This window comes from Periophthalmus magnuspinnatus, chromosome 10 (genome assembly GCF_009829125.3).
Source record: "Periophthalmus magnuspinnatus isolate fPerMag1 chromosome 10, fPerMag1.2.pri, whole genome shotgun sequence".
Taxonomy (NCBI): Eukaryota; Metazoa; Chordata; class Actinopteri; order Gobiiformes; family Gobiidae; genus Periophthalmus; species Periophthalmus magnuspinnatus.
This window is the reverse complement of record NC_047135.1, coordinates 18913904-18930082: the sequence shown is the minus strand read 5'-3', so window position 1 is coordinate 18930082 and position 16179 is coordinate 18913904. Positions and strand designations below refer to the sequence as shown.

At 42.2% G+C, this 16179-nt stretch overlaps 1 protein-coding gene across 2 annotated transcripts; it reads left to right on the top strand.

The window, feature by feature from the left end:
• The first annotated feature begins 12264 nt into the window (after nt 1-12264).
• On the top strand, nt 12265-14395 carry hopx (HOP homeobox). 2 transcript variants are annotated; one of them, XM_055224767.1, is made up of 3 exons: nt 12265-12538; nt 14042-14165; nt 14201-14395. In XM_055224767.1, exons 1-2 carry the CDS (start codon nt 12389-12391, stop codon nt 14117-14119), a joined length of 228 nt encoding a protein of 75 aa, XP_055080742.1. In that variant the 5' UTR covers nt 12265-12388; the 3' UTR covers nt 14120-14165; nt 14201-14395. The 2 variants fall into 2 exon arrangements, with proteins under 2 accessions (XP_055080742.1, XP_033830177.1); XM_033974286.2 differs by having other exon boundaries at nt 14042-14395.
• The last annotated feature ends 1784 nt before the right edge of the window (nt 14396-16179 follow it).

Sequence of the window (16179 nt, the reverse complement as noted above, 5' to 3'; positions counted from 1 at the left end):
ACTCCATGCAAATAGAACATTAAAACCGTACTTTAGAACATTTTCTGCCATACTGTGAAATATGTAGCTCAACAGTGACTGCCCACTAGGGATGGGACGATATACGATAATATCATTAATTGCGATAAAAAATGTCCGCAGTTAATCGTTCATGGCATTTTTTAATAATAGTGATCATTGCACACGACTATAATCGCCTTTACGGCACCAGACTGCCTGATGTTTCCAGTTTCAATACAATGTTTAGATGTTAGGTCTGGTGTTTGTCCACAAGGGGCCCCTTGTTGGAGACTAACAAGATGAGCCAACAATCTGCAGAGCGTGCCAAAAAAAGACACAGCTCCGAAGGCAAACAGGAGCAACTTACATGCACATTTATGACAACCATTGTAACCAGCCATCCTGCTTTCTTTGACAAAGTTGAGCCAAAAATATGCTTCATAAGTAACATACCATGTGAAATAAATTATTGAATGTACTTTGTGTTTGTTTGGATTTGTATGAATCCGTGTTTGTGTCGACTTTGCTATCGCAAGGTTAGAACTAGCTGAACAGCATTTTGCACAGCTGATTGCACAGTTTGTTGTAAAACCATGCGCCGCTGCTAGCAATCATAAATTAATCTGAATACCTATAACCTCCTAAGACCTGGCGTCCACATATGTGGACAAAACATTTTGGTTATCTAGGCCACAATATTTTTTTTTCTCTACAAGGTCCTGTTGTCCACATATGAGGACATAGTTTATCCATCCATCCATCCATTTTCTTCCGCTTATCCAGGGCCGGGTTGCAGGGTCAGCAGTCTAAGCAGGGACTCCCAGGCTTCCCTCACCCCGGACACGTCCTCCAGCTCCTCCGGTGGGACCCCAAGGCGTTCCCAGGCCAGCCGAGAGACATAGTCCCTCCAGCGTGTCCTGGTCCTTCCCCGGGGCCTCCTCCCGGTGGGATATGCCCAGAACACCTCCCTAGGGAGGCGTCCAGGAGGCATCCTGAGCAGATGCCCGAGCCACCTCAACTGGTTCCTCTCAACGTGTAGGAGCAGCGGCTCTACTCCGAGCTCCTCCCGTGTGACCGAGCTCCTCACCCTATCCCTAAAGGTGCGCCCGGCCACCCTGCGGAGGAAACCATTTCAGCCGCTTGTATCCGCAACCTTGTCCTTTCGGTCATTACCCAGAGCTCATGACCATAGGTGAGGGTAGGAACGTAGATTGATCGGTAAATTGAGAGCTTTGCCTTTGGGCTCAGCTCCTTCTTTAACACAATGGACCGATACAGCGACCGCATCACTGCAGACGCTGCACCGATCCGCCTGTCAATCTCACGCTCCATCCTTCCCTCACTCGTGAACAAGACCCTGAGATACTTGAACTCCTCCACTTGAGACTCACCACCCACCCGGAGAGGACATGGTTTAATAATGGTTTAATATTTTAACCTTGGTTTAATAATTATCGTGATAATATCTTCAATCATGATTATTTTGGTCACAATAATTGTGTCTAGTCTTAATTTTAATATCGTCCCATCCCTACCACCCACCCCCTGGTTTTGAAAGTAAATTTGTTATTCATGCTTCCCATGGACTTGCTGAAACAAATTAATATTAAAAGTTTGAAAGCTCAGGGCTTATTAGTTACGTGGTGACTAATGAGCACTAGACCCATCACTTTATTTAAAATCTGCTATTGAAACTGTAGAAACTGCAAGGTTATTAAAGCATTTTGCTGATTTTTTAATTCTTTTTATTGTGTTTTTTGGAAAAAAAAACAACCATGGTATGAATATTAGTTAAGATGTAGCTGGTTAGCTTCTGTGATGCTTTTGAACTCTTAATATTTGAAATTTTCAAAAAGTCTATGGGAAAAAAGAGAGGAAAACTTACTTCCGTAACCAGAGCAGATGGTCACCATTGTGCTCTATAATCAAAGAAATCACATTTCCATGTGAACAAGCAGGAGGAGGCCCTCCTCCAGGCCAAATTAGAGTCTTTACTTAGATGCCTAAGTAAGTTAGACGCCTAGATGCTTTTAATTTATTTTATTTATTTTTTGGCTAAAGGTGGCATGCTGTGACTTTAAGCAAATCATCACAATAACCAATATTCCGAAAGAAAACACGTTCACTTTTAAGATAAATGAGTTTTTCTTTTCGTCAGACAGACCCCCTGCTGTGTTTTTGTGTAGCTGATGTCACCTCGGGGCTATTTTCCATGTGTAGTCTACAGTGTATGTCCCTCCCAGGCTCCCTTACATCACCAGTCCTGTGACAGAGCTAGGCTACACCTCTGCAGGCACAACCAGGCATTCTCCAGCACAGAGCAAGCTTGTGTTTGGCCTGTGTCATCTATGGGAATGTACTAGACCGCTCCAAACACTGCACAAACAATCACGAGCCGTACTGTTTGAGGTCTGATCGATTGGTCTGCATCTGAATTCTCTGTATTTATCCATGCAGTCCATATAAAGGTCCTATGATATCCAAAATTATGTGTGGTCAAAAGTATCGAAAAGCAGATTTTGATCTATATTAAAACTTGTATCAAAACTCACTTGAACAGGTATCGATACTAGAAAAAGTCACATTCACAGGACAGAAATTAACCTTTCCTGAGTATCTTTAGAATGACCTTGAGCTGTATCAGGACCACTATGGAACCTGGATGACTGAGGTGCAGCCTGACACAGATATAAGGCCACATGGTAATATATTTTTTTTAAAAGAACCGCAGTTTAATGTTGAAAATCACATTCTATTGTCTGTAGAAAAAGTTTTATCTTTTGTTTTGTTTTTTTTTTTTCATTATAATCAGTGTGGTTATAGTTTTAGTATGGTCTTATAAGATCTGTATAACATTTATTTATTTATTTATTTATTTATTTATTTATTTATTTATTTATTTATTTATTTATTTATTTATTTATTTATTTATTTATTTATTTATTTATTTATTTATTTATTTATTTATTTATTTATTTATTTATTTATTTGATAGGGACTATTAACTTTATGCATGTAACATGCTACAACATTTATAGCCAAGGCTAATTTGCAATGTCTCTAGAAGGGCTTTTACAGAAACACACAGGGTTCATGTAATCTAACAATATACAAAGGCAAATGCACTCACTGATTTTTTTTTAATCAGTGATTACATGTCCTGCCAAACTATGTTTTCCTCAGGGACACCTTCATGTTCCCATTAAAGGCTCCTTGTGTGATGGAGCCCACTGCTCTGAGTGGAACAATGAGCTTACTGAGGACATCCTTGCCAGTCCTAAGACAAGTGTTTGGTAGGTCATTGACAAAGAGTGTGAAAAGGAGTGGACCAAGTATTGATCCCTGTGGAACCCCTGTTTTCAATGTTAAAAAAGATCATTTTTCAGAGTTGATTATTACACATTGTTGTCTTTGTTCCAGGTATGCCTTAAACCACTGTAGTGTTGTTTCCTCAAAATTTTGTCCACATAGTATTTATATAAGAACATCATGGTGTAGCAGATGCAAGGCCTTTTTAGATCTAAAAAAGGCCAATCAGTTGGCCTTTATCCAGTGCCATTTTAAGTTCTGTAATAAATAGCAGTTGGCCATTGTGATTGAATACTGAGGGCGGAATCAAAAATGCAGAGGATTCAGTATGTCATTGGAATGTAACAATGACGTGAGTTGATTTGCCACAATCTTTTCTAACAGCTTGGAGAAAACCGGCACGATGCTAATTGTTCTGTAATTGCATGCCTGATTTGTGTCATTTAAATATTGGTATCACCCTTGAGTGTTTCTATTCATTTAGGATTTATCAAACGAGTTAGGGGTTTTGCCAATCTTTCTTTTCAGAAATGATGTGTGAAGGTGAAACAGGTTTTTAGCATGGCTATTGTTTATTTTGTCTGCGACAGCCAAACCCTCTGACTCAGGTACTTGTTCCACAGAAAAGGGACAGTGTGTTGAGCTAAACCATTAGATATAGATAGATATAGATATATTGCGTATAGAATTATTTGACTGATGAAACAAAATTGGTTAAGTTCATTACCAATTTGTTTGCTTTCATTTACATTATGCAAAATTTATTTATATGTGTGTGTGTGGAGTGTGTGTGTGTGTGGGGGGTGTATATATATATATATATATATATATATATATATATATATATATATATATATATATATATATATATATATATATATATATAATTTTTTTTTTGGATTCTATCATGTTATAATGTTCCTGAAGAGGTGAGATGTCATCCATGCATGTTTGATTATTGTTTTTAGATTTCTCCTGGCCCTACTTGACAAAGGGAGAGGAGACTCAAAGTGTAAAAAAATGTGTTTTATAAGTGAAACTTATAAAACATGTTAAAATGTCCCCTCCCTGAACCACCACCTTAACGTGATGGAGGGGTTTGAGTACCCCAATGATCCTGGGAGTTATGTTGTCGAGGACTTCATGCCCCTGGTAGGGTCACCCATGGCAAACAGGTCATGGGGGATGGGTCAGATTAAGAGCGGTTCAGAAGCCTTCCATGGCAAGTACACAATAAAGGCCAGCTATGTTGCCCAGACTGGCATTACCGGAGCCACCGGTGGATACCGGGGGATCTGGGCGGCAGTCAAAGGCAAACGGATCACCAGACATGGAGACTGGCTCTGGTGACATGGAATGTCACCTCGCTGTGCGTTACCGGCTAGATATAGTCGGCCTCACCTCCATGAATGGCTTGGGTTGTGGAACCCAACTCCTTGAGAGGGGCTGGACTCTCCATTTTTCTGGCATTGCCCATGGGGAAAGGTGGTGAGCTGGTGTGGGATAGCTTATTCCCCCACACCTCAGCCACCTTGTGTTGGAGTTCACCGCGGTGAATGAGAGGGTCACGTCCCTGCGCCTTTGGGTTGGAGACAGTTCTCTTACTGTTGTGTCGGCCTCTGGGCCATACAGTAGTGCAGAGTACCTGGCCTTCCGTTGTTCTCCTGGGGGACTTCAATACTCATGTGGGTAACGACAGGGACATTTGGAGGGGCGTGATCGGGAAGAAAGGCCTCCCTGATTAGAACCCGAGTGGTGTTCTGTTATTGGACTTCTGTGCTAGCCACAGTTTGTCCATAACGAACACCATGTTCGAGCACAAGGGTGTCCATCAGTGCACATGGCACCACAACACACTAGGTCGGAGGTCGATGATCGACTTTGTTGTCATGTCATCTGACCTCCGGCTACATGTCTTCAACTCGCACCTCTGGGAGAGCTTTTGCCAGATCCCGGGGAAGGCTAGGGAGATGGATTCCAAGTGGACCATGTTCTCCACCTCTATTGTCGATGCAGCCGCTCATAGCTGTGGTCGTAAGGTCTGCTGTGCTTGTTGCGGTGGCAATCCCCGAACCCGGTGGTGGACACCGGAAGTAAGGGATGCCATCAGGCTGAAGAAGGAGTCCTATCAAGCCTTGTTGACTTGTAGGACTCCTGAGACATCTGACGAGTACCAGCGGGCCAAGCGGGCCGCAACTCGTGCTGTTGCAGTGGCAAAAACTTGGGGTTGGGAGGCAAACCGTCTGACGTCTCAGGAGGGGGGAGCAGTGCTTCACCAAAACTGTTTACAGTGTGGGAGGAGAGCTGCTGACCTTGACTGGGGATGTTGTTGGACGGTGGAATAAATACTTTCAGGATCTCCTTAATCCCACCATCATGTCTTTCGAGGAGGAAGCAGAGACTGGGGACCCGGAGGCGGACTTGTCCATCACCCTGGCTGTCACTGAGGTAATTGGCAAGCTCCTTGGTCGCAAGGCTCCGGGATGGACGAGATCCATCCCAAGTACCTTAAGTCTTTGGATGTTGTGGGTCTGTCTTGACTGACCTATCTCTACAACATCACGTGGCAGTCGGGGATAGTACCTCTGGACTGGCAGATTGGGGTGGTGGTCCTTCTGTTTAAGAAGGGGGACCGGAGGGTGTGTTCCAGTTACTGGGGAATCACACTCCTCAGCCTTCCCGGTAAGATCTATTCCAGGGTACTGAAGAGGAGAATCTGTCCGATAGTCAAACCTCGGATTCAGGAGAAGCAGTGCGGTTTCCGTTCTGGTCGCGGAACACTGGACCAGCTCTACACTCTCCATTGGGTGCTCAAAGGTTCATGGGAGTTTTCCCAACCAGTCCACGTGTGCTTTGTGGATCTGGAAAAGGCATTCGATCGTGTCCCTCGTGGTGTCCTTTGGGGGATACTCCGAGAGTATGGGGTCCGAGGCCCTTTGCTAAGAGCTGTCCAGTGCCTGTATGATCGGAGCCAGGAGTTGTGTTCGGATTGTCAGCAGTAAGTCAGGCCTGTTCCCGGTGCATGTTGGACTCTGCCAGGGCTGTGCTTTGACACCGGTTCTGTTCATTGTATTTATGGACAAAATTTTTAGACACAGTCAGGAGCCAGAGGGGGTTGGGAACCACAGGATTTCATCTCTGCTGTTTGCAGATGATGTTATCCTGATGGCTTCTTCGAGCCAGGACCTGCAGCAGGCACTGGGGCGGTTTGCAGCCGAGTGTGAACTGACTGATGGAAATAAGGCTGCCAATTTGTGCCACTGGCCCCTCTGATAGGAATATATCGATTTTGCATTTATTCAGTGAAGCATGTTTATCATTAAAGGGCCTATATTACACTATTTTCTGATCTATGTTATAATGTTTCATCATCGCAAACAGACGTGGAGTTGTGTTTTGTTTCATTCACACATGTTTAACACACAGACCCTGCATATTGAGTTCTTTTCTTGAACAGAAAATACTGTTCCACATTGTGATTTCATGTGGTAATACTGGAAGTGCTCCACTGTGTTTTTAAAGTCCATATACCTTCACTAGAATCATTTGGATGATTTTAACTCTATTGAACTAAAGGCAAAAGGTTAACTCAACTACAGCTACATGACATCACAAGGTGGAACAGAGCATTTTGAGCTTTAGAAGTTTAAAGAGACTAATAATAAAGGGTCACTCAAACATGTGTGAATGAAACAAAACACAACTCCATGTATGTTTTGACAGTGGTGGAATGTAACAAAGTAAAAGTAATAAAGTACTATACTTACGTACAAATTTTAGGTATCTGTGCTTAAGTACATTTTGAAAGCAGGAATCTGTACTTTCTACTAAATTTTCTAATAGGGCGAGGGTTTATTTTTAACATGTTCATATTTTGAACAAGCCAAAATATACAAATCAATTGTTTCCATTGAACAAAATTCAGCACAGATCTTCATCAAAATCAAAACATTTGAAGCTTCATAAGACCTCAAAATCGGTGAAATACTTTTATTTTAAGTCATTTTTAAAGTTATACTTCATGACTTTTACTTGTGTAGATTTTTTCATGCAATACTGTTACATGTTTTTTCCCTTTCCCCACCACAGATTTTTATGAGGTAACAACATTTTAACATTGCTTAAAGCTCTCAAGAGTAAACCTTGCTTAACAAAGAACCTTTAAACGATGCCTTAAAATCATGCAAGTGAGTGGGCTTGCCTCTTCACTGATCTGGGTCATCATTTATGAAACTTTACATGGAATTCTGACTAAACAAAGACACAAACTTCCTCAAACGTCATCAGTTCTTCTTTCTCTGAACTCTCCTTCTGCCTCATCTCTGAAAGTCCCACACGCAAACAGAACGCACGCTTCTATGTAAAGTCTTTTCTTTTTTTTTTTAAATACATCAGAAACTTAGCGTGGAAAGTCATGTCACATAACTAGTTTTGTACTTACTGTCTTTTTTACAGTAATGATGTAACATTTGTTCAGGGATGATGGATGAAAATAGCCTGGTGGCTAAATCTGGTGCATTTACAGAAAAGTTCATTAAAGGTCCTATATTATATGAAACTGACTCATGTGAGCTTTGGGCCATGTTATAATAACTCATCAAAAACATTTTGTTTTGTTTTGTCTCATTCACACATGTTTGAGTAATCCTTTATTATTAGCCTGTCTTCATCTCCAAGCTCAAAATGTTCTGTTCCATGTGAATGAAACAAAACACAACTCCAAGTATGTTTTTGATCAGGAAACAACATGATAACATAGATCAGTAAATAGTGTAATATGGGCCCTTTAATGTGCACTGTCCCTGTCAAATAAATATATATATATTTTTATACACAGACTTTATAAATGAAAACCCTGACCTATACCTTGGCCTGGCAGTGTCTCTGTCTCCATGGAGATATGCTGAAACATATTGTGGAAGATTGCAGTCAAAATAACAACATCTGAAAACAAGCCTGCAGGTGGGAGACCCTCACCAGAAGAGTTATAAAGTTTAATTGTGCACAGTATGTCTCCTTTAAAGTCAGAGGTGGGTAGTACTTGGTAACATTTACTCAAGTACATTTATTAAATAACTAGCTTTAGAAAACTTTTACTCCTACTTGAGTAATATATTGTACAGTAGAACAGTACTCTTACTTAAGTAAACGATTGATGACTCTTCCCAGTGTAAGTCTACAAGTGACAAAAGCTTTATGTTGACAATGTGAAATAATTTGAACATTTGTATTTCTTGCACTGCTCCTTCAGGAATGATTTAGTTTGTTTCAGTTTTGTGTCTATAGTTTGAAAATGCCATATTTTGTGTATTATTTAAGTTTTGTCTTCCCAGTTACTTACTTACCCAGTAACTTTATTACTTGAAGCAGTTTACTTCATCCGTGAACTCTGTTCTCTCTAACTGTTTAAGGTATCTACAACCATGAATAAATAACAAGACGTTTAAAATATCCGAACACATTTTTCCACCATAAATCTGCTCAGAAATCCTGGTGTTAGCTGGAGTGGGGGCAGGGCAATGCTGTCTTGGCTCTCTTCATCAACAGATCTGTATCCCATCTGCTCCTCTTTTTGCTCCACCCAGAGCCTCAAATATGTCTCCAATATGTTTGTCAAAGTTTGGGAGAATGTATTTTCCTACATAGATCCAAACCGTACATCCCGAGAAGAGTTTGAACCTGGCATAAAGCACACAGGAGCTCAATGAAAACATCTGCCTTCACCTGGCTTTCTGAGGTCCAACATGGAGTCTCCAGTGAAATTTGACCATCCCAGAACTACTATAGCCCTGTTTCTAGCAGCACTTTTTTTCCATTACTCTGTAGAATCTAACCATATCCATAGAAACTGCCCACAATATACCAATATGTTTGTTTTATGTTGCACTATAATGCTGAAGCAAGTTGGGACTCCCTAAATATTTGGCATTATGGAGTGAGACTAGCTTTACATGTCCCAAAGCCCTAATTTTAACCAAATTTTAACTGTTCTTAAAACTAACCCTAATCCTAACCCTAAATTTAAGATGATAGTAAAATAAAATAAAGGTAAAAAATAAACATTTGCTAAAAAAATCCAATGTTGCAACGCACAGTTTCAAAACAGCAAGAGAATATGAATAGGTACTCAAAAATTAAGATAAATAAATATTAGAAAATAGATTTAAACATGACAGTGTGCAAGTATAATAAAATCAAATACTATTAAAAAAAAAAACCAACATTAAATAAAGGGCTACAATATTATTCTGAACAGTAAAGGCATCTGACTATTATACAATGTAGCATATGAACAGGATAAACAGTGGATAAATAGTGGATTAAAACAAATAATTGAAATTATCATATTTTTTACACGGATATACAAAAATAATATAATAATTAGCATAATCTGATTACATTACAAGTGTCTGTTCCTCTGGATGAGAAAACCTCAGTTCATGGTGAGTCCAGCTTTGGATCTCCACCAGCACAATCGTAATTTTGGTCCATTCTTGTGCTGAAAACACCTTGGTGCATCATGTGACATCATCTAGTGGTAATCCAGGAATTGTTCCTACAGACCTTCACCAGACACAGAGTCAGATCTGTGGAAAGGTAAGGTCAATAAGAACACATGTTTTTCGAGGTACGTATGAACAACAAAAACACCAATGAGTGTGAGAACCTCCAGTTCTTCTGTAAGGAGCACTTCTTCTTCTGTGAGGACCTCCTGTTTTTCTGTGAGGACCTCCTGTTCTTCTGAAGTGTGTGTGAGGACCTCTTCATCTTCTACAGTGTGAGGACCTTCTGTGTTTTATAGACTCCTGATGTTGTTGACCGAAGTGCAGCCTGGAATTGTTTTGGCTCCCCTCAACAGACTGTGTGAGTGTGAGACAATGGGCTATTGTTAGACCGGATATTCTCCACATTCATATAGCCCCCTGAGGACCTCCCCACACATACACACATGCACACAGACATACACACATACAGGGTCCTGCTGGCAAAAGGAGCAAATATTGTGTAAAAGTACCAATAATATTAGTTAGAAGACTTTAGTAGAAGTGCAAACAAGAAATGAAGTAAGAGTGAAGAGTATTTGAGGAAACTACTACTCTAGTAAAAATAACTTGAGTAAATTCCAGTAACGTATGATTTATAATTTGAGATTGTAATTGGAAGAACAAAACATGAAATAATGCACAAAATTTGGTATTTTCAAACAATAGATGATGAGACAAACTATGAGACAAACTAAATCATATCTGGAGAAGTGGTGCAAAAAACACAAATGTTCAGATCATTTCATATTGTCAGCCTAAAGCTTTTGTCACTGCCCCTGGCTTTTTTACGACTCTCTGAGTGTGTAGTGAGGGCCCTGGGTGTATGCAGGCTCCTGTGTGTGAGTCTGTGTGGGACCCTGGGTGTGTGCAGACCCCTCTGTGTGTCGGGGATTGGGGTTTGAGCTGCTCATGCCTCTGGTGAGGTGGCCCCAGAGCTTACGTAAAGGCTGCTTTGTGCTGCTCCTTCCTCAGGGCCCGACTTCCTCTACAGCAGGGGTGCTCAAACTCTTTTCACCGAGGGCCATATCTTGAAAAATATTTGACACGGAGGGCCACAGACCAGTGGTCAATACAGTGGATAATTTGGATGGGTGCATTTAACACACTTTAAATAAGGCTTGAAATATTAATATTAGGTCTGTATGAGAATGCAATGTGGTGTTATTTAGGTCACGTGAGTTTTCATATATATTTCAGGTTTGAACCAGAACAATTCAGAATTTTACAATCTTAAAGTTCACATCTTTTAGGCACTGGGATGTGGGTAGTACTCCGATATATTTACTCAAGCATAATTATCTGAGTGACTTGTTGCAGTACTTTCCGACTATATTTTGCTTCTACACAGCGGAAATTTTTATTGAAGTAGTACTTCAACAGTACTCTTACTTGAGTAATGTATTGTACTGTGTAACATATATATATATATATATATATATATATATATATATATATATATATATATATATATATATATATATATATATATATATATATATATATATATATATATATATATATATATATATATTTGTTTTGTTTGTTGTTGTTTTGTTTTTGTTTTTTTTTTTGGGGGGGGGTTGGTTTTTTTTTTTTCTCCCACTGGTCACATGGGGTGGGTTGTGACAGGAAGGGCATCTGGCATGAGAAACTCTTATGTTTCTCTCTGGGATAGATCAAACCTATACTCTCTAAAATGGAAAAGGCCTGTCATGAATAAAACTTCGCACGGTCAATTAAACAATATTCAGTGTTGAAACTGATGAACATTACACCGGGACAAATATCTGGATTCTGAGCTGTGTTTCAGCTCAGTTTAATAAGGCCGGTTTAAACTGTTGCACACCACATGGACACTTATTGCTTGTGCGTTATTAGAATGAGTATAGGCTATCGGCCCAGGCTGCATTGTTTCTGTGGTTATGTCATAAGGTTACATAACCCGCGGTTATCTGCGGCATATAGGCAAATCAACGCTGCGCCTGTTTGAATCTCTGTTAGAGCTGTTGGTGCGGAGACTCTACACTTGAGTAGCGCAGTGTAGCGAGCCACAGTCCAGCCTCACTCCGCTACATTTCCTGGGATTGTTTTTGGAGAGGTGCACAGAACCGAGTCCCTCCTTTCATAAAGAGCCGGAGAACTCCACTCCGATCTTCAGCATCACAGCCGCATGTACCCGCTCATGTACCGCTCCCCTACAAAGCACTCTGTGTCTCAGGTCTGACAGCCCGTACCCCCCGGCAGGCTCTGGCACGTGCCTCTGTAGTGTTGTATAGGCCACTGTTTGGAGCAGTGAGGAGTTTTCCACGCTGCTGAAAGGGGAGGGAGGGGTGCGTGCGCGCGGGGGCGGAGCAGAGCGCCTCCGTCACACCAAAGCTCGGCGCACCAATCTCCGCGAGCATACACCCTGCGCTCTCGTCCCTCGCACTCTTACGCTCTCACACTACTCTGTGCGTCTCCTCTCTACAAAAGCTCGCAGATAGGGGCTTTCCCGCGCGCTCACAGACTGCCTCTAGAACTTACCCAGAGCGGACATGTCGGCGACAGAGACGAACTCGCTGCAGCTGTCGGACTACCAGCTCCGGACTCTGGAGGAGAACTTCACTAAAGTGAGCAAACACCCGGACGAAGCGACGCTGATGCTGATCGCCGCGGAGTGCGGGCTGTCCCAGGAGGAGACGCAGGTGAGGAGCACGGGGGCGTATGGAACACGCTATAATATGTCAATATAGCGGAGGAGCGCACGGTCATTGTGCGGAGGAGGGTGGTACCACATTACGGATCATTGTTTTTTATGTTTTGCAAGACCGTGAGCTCGATACAAATATTTAGGAGGAACGCTATGGTCTATATTGAGGCTTTTGAATGCCTATGAGAAGAATGTAGGTTTATCTGAACTGAAGTAGGCTATAGAAGCCCAACATTACGTCATGAGATCGGGTCGCGTTGAGTATGTGGTTGGACTGGATTTACTGGCACCGTGCGCGTGCATGTGTGCAAACCCGGGTGGAGCAGGGAGGACATCCTGCTCTTGATGCGGAACGTGTCTCATCACAGTCAGGTCTTCCGCGTGTCTCGCTCCCGCGCTCCACGGTCCGATGGTCCAAAGTCCTGAGCGAGAAACCTCCGTGTCTCGGCTCATCAGCGCTCAGAACAGGCCGGAAATCAGGAGACTCTGTAGTGCGACAGTTGACCCCGAGCACCCCGAACATCTCGCATCAGTGTCGTGCTCAAAAGCTACTCACCTCAGCAGTGGTTATCTTGGCGAAATGCTATGTTATCTTCCCAAAACAGCTTTGGGTTCCACAAGTAAAAAGGAATTGGATAACTTAGGAAATACTACAAAGTGCACTTTGCTGGTCAGTTTCAGATTTTATTTTTAAAAAGTAGGTGATTATGATCTTGTGTTCACCTTTAATCAGACTTTTAAACGCATATTTCATGTTTGTATGACAACAAGAGCAAATCTTCTTGTCTCCTTGACTGCTCACTCTCATGTAGAGACTTAACAGTGACACTCTCATGTAGAGCCAGAGCAGTGACGCTCTCATGTAGAGTTTGGACAATATAGATCAGTGACACTAATGTAGAGACAGAGCAGTGACACTCTCATGTAGAAACTTAACAGTGACACTCATGTAGAGACAGAACAGACAGAGTGAGCAGTGACAGGACAGACCTGTTCCTCTGCTACTATTTAAATCAGAGCACTCATCTCAGTAATGCCCCTCACACTTGCTGCATCTCAACCTTCTGCACTATGTTTTCCTCCAGTGTAACAGATTAGAGCAGAGAAGGGTTCCCTGGGGCCTGCACTGTCCAACAGGTGCAGGTGACACAGGCCATACAGGTACAGAACCTGTCAGTGGGAAGAGTTGTTTGGGGTTACCTGGTGTAACCCCTGGTTTACTCAAACTGCCTCTGATCCAGCTATGACTCCAGTGTGAGAGTGGTGTTGTTGTGGTGTGATACTCACACTCAGAGCAGTGCTCTGCTCTGCTGTTGTGTGCCTTTGAAGCTGCATACATGAGACCACACACGACTCTGAGTGTAAGTGTTACTGAAACAAAACTGCAGTCGCAGCCGGACCGGCTTCAGTATCTAGCCTCACCTGCTCCACTCTGAATGCCCTGACCCCTCTAACCATTGTCTGACCACTGTCTGACTGCTTTGTATCTCTGTTGCAGAAATGGTTCCAGCTGCGTAACGCCAAGTGGAGGCAGGCAGAGGGGCTTCCTCCCCAACTTGGCTCAGTCCTGGACTGATCCCAGGACATCCAGGACCTTCAGTATCCACCAGGACCTCAAGACCCTCCAGACCCTCCAGGGCTTCCATGCCCTCAAGACCTCCAGGACCTCCAGACCTTCCAGGGCCTCCAGGATCCAGACCTTTTGCCTCTCTGCAGGCCCATCTCCAGTGCATCATCTCTGGTCTTGTACAGACTTTTATTATATGTTAGTGTCCTTGAAGATTGAAGATGTAAAAATGTGAAGATGTTTGTGTATTTTTGTCATGGGGATAAATAGTTTACATAATAAAAGACATACAATGCAGGTGTGTGTTTGACTGGTGTTGACACAGTGGTATGTGTGAGGCCAGCTGTCAGGGGTCAGTCAGGGGCCACTTTGGGTCCCGGTGGCAGAGGGACCCCTCCCTGAAGCTCTTTAGGTGTAGTCTGTTAGAGCAGTGTCCCTCACATGTTTGCGTGATCCTGTGATACAGGATTTGTGCTGTGTTACATCTGTACATAGAGAGCAGCTCCTCTGTGTTTCTGAAGTTCCCTCTCTGTCACTGTTCTATCCTCTCAGGGTGCAAAGGGCCTTACTCTGTCTATGAGTGTCATGTGTTAGTGCTGTTTCTTGTAGTTTCAAATGCTGCAAAGTTACGTTCTGCACTGCATCGCAGAGCGAATCCAAGCGTTAAGAAGGACAGAGATAGTGCAGAGTAACACATGTAGATGCTCACACACACATGCAGTTTTATGTTGAAAGACCAGTGTCAAAGTGTCAAAAGTTCAAGAGTCACTCTTTCGGTGACTCATCTGTAAAAAAGCTTAAAGGTAATACCTGTTATACGCACCTCTTACTGATTTAAAAATGGCAGTACAACAACTGAACTTGGGAGTCCATTATCTGTCACATACTGAGAACACAGTAGGTTACACAAATCAGAGGCAGTATGTACCGGTCATGATGGATTGGTGGGGAAGCACTGAACATTCTTGTGAGTGAGTTCACCTCTCATGTTGTACAGTACAACGGCACCTTTAAAACAAATCATACATTACCTGTTAGACCTATGCAGTGATTGCATAACAACAAAATAATAAAATAATATAAAAAATAGCCAAAGTACCATCCACACACACACGCACGCACGCACCCCCCCCCCCCCCGCACACACACACACAAAGCTTCCCCCTTCCCCACCCTGTTTCCTGTTTCCTTTCACACACTCCACATGACAAACATCACAGCACACTCTCCTAAATAATAAGATAAGATAAGATATGCCTTTATTAGTCCCACAGTGGGGAAATTCCAGACAATGTGTATATATGTGTGGGCGTGGAGGGTATTTTGGTTGCTATGTTATTTTTAATATTATTTTATTATGTGACCACATAGGTCTAATAGGTAATGTATGGTTTGTTATAAATGTGCTCCCGCACCATCATGACTGGTATATACTGCCTCTGATGGGTGTAGCCTACTGTGCCCTCAGTATGTGACAGATGATGGACTCCTAGGTTCACTTGTGATTGTACTGCTATTTTCAAACCGATAGGAAGTTTTAGTAAAACTTTTTTACAGATGAGTCACTTAAGGAGAGACTCTTGAACTTTTGCACTGTTTTTTTCAGCACACTACAGTGTGTGTGTGTGTGTGTGTGGGGGGGGTGTGTGTGTGTGTGTGTGTGTGTGTGTCTGTGTGTCGGTGTGTGTGTATGTGTTCCTCTGCAGCACTATCTATGTTCTTCTGAATGCTTGGATTCGCTCTGTGATGCTACAGTGCAGACGGTAACAGTGCAGCATTTGAAACCATAAATAACAGCACTATAACAGCATGACCCTGTTGTACAGTGTAACAGTACTCTTACTTGAATAATATATTGTGCAGTGTAACAGTACTGTTACTTGAGTAATATATTGTGCAGTGTAACAGTACTCTTATTTGAGTAATATATTATACAGTAAAACAGTACTCTTACTTGAGTAAAAGCTGTGGTCACTCTTCCCACTGTGAGTAAATCTACAAGAGACAAAAGCTGTATGTTGACAATATGAAAATACATGGCGCATGAAGGCCCAACTTCAAAATATTTT